This window comes from Arachis ipaensis, chromosome B04 (assembly GCF_000816755.2).
Source record: "Arachis ipaensis cultivar K30076 chromosome B04, Araip1.1, whole genome shotgun sequence".
NCBI classification, from domain to species: Eukaryota; Viridiplantae; Streptophyta; class Magnoliopsida; order Fabales; family Fabaceae; genus Arachis; species Arachis ipaensis.
Window position 1 is genome coordinate 27,539,626 of NC_029788.2, and position 4,711 is coordinate 27,544,336.

Sequence of the window (4,711 nt, forward strand, 5' to 3'; positions counted from 1 at the left end):
CCCCCTTCTCCCTTTTCAATTTTTCTTTTTTTATTTGAATTCTTCGTTTATTGAGAAATTTTAAAAAAATTTCGTGTTTTCAATTTTCATCGTTGTTAGGTACATCTTTCGGGTTCATTTTGTTTTGGTATTTTCTGATGGATGATACGAAAAAATGAGAACTTCTTTGTGGTTTCCGCATTAAATTCGTAGCGTTTCTAGAAATGTGGGCTGGTTTGTAGCCCTCATCTTAGGTTGATTCCTTGGTTGAGATCATGGTAATTATGAATGCACTGGAACCCTTTTCCCCCAAAGCTGGAGAAGTTTATGTAGGGATGAATATGATTCTAGGATATGGGTTTGGTTTAGTTTGATTGATCTAACGGAAAATAACATTCGTTTTTGCTATGGTATGATGAAATCTAACCTGACTCTCCTCCATTTTTATTTCTTAAAAAAACATGCATCGACATCTCTTGGTAAAGATTACACTTGGTATTTTTATTCCTTCAGGAAGGGAAAAAAGGGTACACATGTTATCCTCATAATTTGTAAATTGTTGCACTACACCGGTATGAACATCACAATGAATTTCAACAAACCTCATATGAAGCTGGAGTTGTTTTGGGATGATATGCGGTTGGGTCTTTTTATTCAACTTTACTATGACACTTTTTCCAGTATGAATGACCATGATGGCCATGTTCCTGCATTTTCTTGTAAAGATTACAATGTTAATTGCCAAAATTCATTCTTGGCCAATTAAGCATGCACCCTTCATAAAATTGTGCATTCCTAAGGGATATTGGCCTGTTTGACCACTTTGTCAATCTTCTGCTCATGTTTTATGTTAGCGGATTCCTGTAACCAATACTACCTAGTAAAACAATAAAAACATGATAGTGCCTGCTGTTGGTTCTTGTAATGGGGATGGATTGGCCTTGTACCCTAAGGGAAGTTGCTGACTGGTTAATGAACCTCCAGCATTTGGCAGAGATTTTTTTCTATATGCAAGTCTCGGCCAAAAGTAGTTGTTCTGAATGTTAGGCTCACTGTATTCAATACATATTATAGATATGATGCTACAAATGAATCTTAATCTATAAGTGTGGAAATATTATGATTGATGAAGTCACACAATTTTTGTTTGTTTTTCTGCCTTCAGAGAAAAATCAAGCAGATGGTGGAGATACTGATGTGGAGTTAAATAAACCAGAAGGGATGGAGGGAATGGTGAAAGTGAAAGTTCTGACAATCTCAGATACTGTGGCCCATGAAGATGAGGAAGGATGAACCAGTACCTTAGCCAAGCAAGTTGCTGTGGTGAGCAGTTCTTTATCTTGGAACCATGATGCATACCGATATCAGTCTGCTGAAATGCGTGTTTTTGCTAATTGTTTGTGTGCAATATCATGTACTATCAAAAGCTTGAAAGTGTGTAAATAGCCTCCCTGTCTACTACTAATATCAAATTATCAGATTATCAGTTGGCTTGTTGTAGTGTTGTGATTGTCAATCAACCATACGAATGTGGTTTGATAAGTTCTCGGGAAGACCATTTCTAGCAGATTTGCATCAGGAGTAAGAAATTCAGCTAAACATCCCATAGTAATTTTGTGGTTAAGAACTGCTGAAAGATGTGCCACCAATATTAGCATATGTGTCAATGGACATGGTTTTACTGTACATTGCACGTGTTTAACTTTTCATGATATATATATTTTTTTATTTTGTTTTTTGTTCTTTTTTTAATTTAAACAATAGACATGAGAACAGGGGCATTATTGGGTTGGTATTTTATACTCAACTGTATGACAATTTGTTGATATAATGCTGAGTGCTAGTGTTCCCTTTGCATGAGGGGGTATGTACTAGTAGCGTGAGTGCATGCAGTACTAGAAGAAACTAAAAGGTGTAAATAGCTACATTTACATGCAGGTGTTTCCTTTGTTTGACATGTGTTTATACCCAAACAAGGTTCCCAAAAACGGGCAGTATATATTTTGATGCAGCATATTTACAGAAGTTTTTTTTAAGCCTGATGGCCAATCTCTGCTACTGGGAAAATACTTAACTGATTTTTATTTTTATTTTAGTTTGTTGTGTCTAGGGAACATATTAGTAACTGATATATCAATGTGAAATGAAAATTTTTGTTGGCAATGATATGTTTTTATAGGTCAGAATGTTGCATGATATATTGATGATTAATATTTGTAAACTAAGATTAAAATTTGAATTCTAAATTAATGGACTAAAAGATTCAATAAGATTTCTAATTTTCATAGAATGACATGTATTTTTGAACAAATTTAGTGTGTTTAATGAAGGGTGGAAGGGCATGGCTCAATGTTTGGACTAAATCATGCCCGGCCCTTGTTTGGTTGTGTCAACATGTTTTACTTAACTCTAGTCATTTCATTCCTTCCCTACCTAGTGGGACATGGTTTTGTTATTGTTCTTGTAGTCATTTCATTCCTTGACCATGCTACTACTTACTGTAAAACTACTTTCAAACATTGTTTACATAGCTTTGGTCATTCCACTCGAAGTCATTCCCTCTGTTTTCAGTCTCCCCCCAAACTCAGCCCCAAAACAAATGTTTTCTAAAATCAAAATTAAGATAAGGGAGAAATCTTTTGCTGGTAATGGTATGTTTTGTAGTTTAGAATCTTGCACGTATTTTGATTTTTGAGCATGGTCTTTTGCACCCCAGTTGTTCTAATACTGAGATTTCCTCTAGTTTTGCAGGGTTTTCATGGTGCAACCTACCTCATTCAAAAGAAGAAAAAAGAGAGTAACTGAAAATAAATAAAATGCTCTTTTGGAGATTGAGAAAGCCATGCACTCAAATGGAAATTCGTATGAGATACAGTACTGTTTATTCGGGATTAGCCCTTCCTTCGCTACGGGAAAATTCTTTCATGGGTACAAGTTCATTGCGGCATATTTGGACACACTCGCATGGGAGTGTATCTTGAATAAAGTTAGTGGGACTCGCCTTTGTTGCGAGTGTTTAAAGATGGGGTGTTCATTTTGTGCCTATGGAAGAATCTGTCCTAATCTATCCTTGCTTTACTTGGTATTAGAGACTCAGCATTGATCTGTTTTAACCAGCTTAGCCTGAATATATTACCAATGTTGTAACCTTGAATCATTTCTAAGGTAGGAATGTATGTATTTATTTAGCTAATGAAGCAGAAGATTCTTTCAGTATTCTTGTGATTTGGATATGAACCTGCACAATTTAGTGCTTTTATGTTGTTATTTTGGTACGTTTAACTCTGACAGGGTTTGCATGAACGTTGTTGAACTTCGTTGAAATTGCAGGCGAGTTATTGCTAGGGAAAATTAAACTATTAAGCTCATGAATATTGTTTTTAAGATGCTATTCATTGTTATGAAAAGATAATGCTATTGTAGGTGTTTACTCAAAATCCTCACACCAGAAATGTCATGTAATTAGGGTACTAATTAATGTTGATATGATTGAAAAATTTTTGTTGATAATGTTGATATGATAGATTAAATAGTTCTAACAAGACTAATATTTTACTTTTAAGGGCATGTTTGGTTGAAGAGCAAGTGGGAACAAATTGTATTCCCAAATGAGTTTAAATAGGGTTTAGAGTATGAACACATATAGGTTAGGTTACGTCCATGTTTTTAGAGTATGAATACAAATGAGTTTCTCTAACAATGATTTATTTTTCAAATGGAACCTGTGTTAATTTATGTTATTAATTTATTATCTTTTAAAGTTAATTTTGATGCATTGATAATATAAAATATGAATAAATTATCATTTGTAGTCATGAAAGATACAGACGCTGACAAATGTATTTATATAAGAGCTGACAAATGTATCTATATAAAAATAAAACGATAATTGTAAATACGGAGGATGGCTTGCCAAGAGTATCCTAACGGACCAATTACATAACCAATATCTGGGGACTCTTGGCACACGGAGGCTATCTGCCGTGATTACAATTGTCGTTTTATTCTTATATGGGTACCTTTGTTAGCGTCTGTATCTTTTATGGGTACAAATGGTAATTTATTCTATAAAATATTTATACATTTGGTAAATCATATTTGTTCTTTTGAATAAGTATTCGGCTCGTCAATGAAAATGATAGTTATTTTTGCAAAAATAATATTACATAATTGAATACATGTATAAGAGTTTTTTTTGGGTGTCATTAAGTTAGAAAAAGATATTTTTTATTTTTTAGTGTGTGTGACAAAATTTTAATAGTAAAAGTAAAAGTGTTAGAAAAATATTGTTAACATAATAAATAAACAAAAATTATTTTTATATTGTATCCAAAGTCTAAATTATAGTTGTAAAAATCAGAACGGACTGACCGGTTCGACCAGAAAATCGGTGAACTAAATTTTCAATTGGTCCGATTCAGTCCAAAGACTTATTTAAGGTCAAGAATCGGTTAAACCGTGAAAATCGGTCAAAACCGATGAAAACGGGTGAAAAATCGATCCAATCAAACTACTTAAGAGAAAATTTCAAAATCGATGAAAATGTAGTTTGAACCTCGATCCACTTATACTATATGCTCTCCTTGCCACTAAGCTATGTTATTCCTTATTATTTCATATTCTAATTATTAATTATATAGTAAAATCGCACAATAATTTTTTTAGATATTATTTTAGTTTTATATTCACTTATATTTAAATTAATTATATTTTTTATTATTCATAATTATGA

The 4,711-nt window shown here is 33.0% G+C and overlaps 1 protein-coding gene across 1 annotated transcript in view; it reads left to right on the forward strand.

Annotated features, from left to right (window-relative positions):
• Positions 1 to 3,246, forward strand: part of LOC107639168 — a gene marked incomplete in the record, with an annotated part of 4,010 nt that extends 764 nt beyond the window's left edge. The window contains 2 exon segments of the mRNA XM_021121057.1: positions 1,145 to 1,302; positions 2,731 to 3,246. Coding sequence (XP_020976716.1) covers positions 1,145 to 1,272 — 128 coding nt within the window.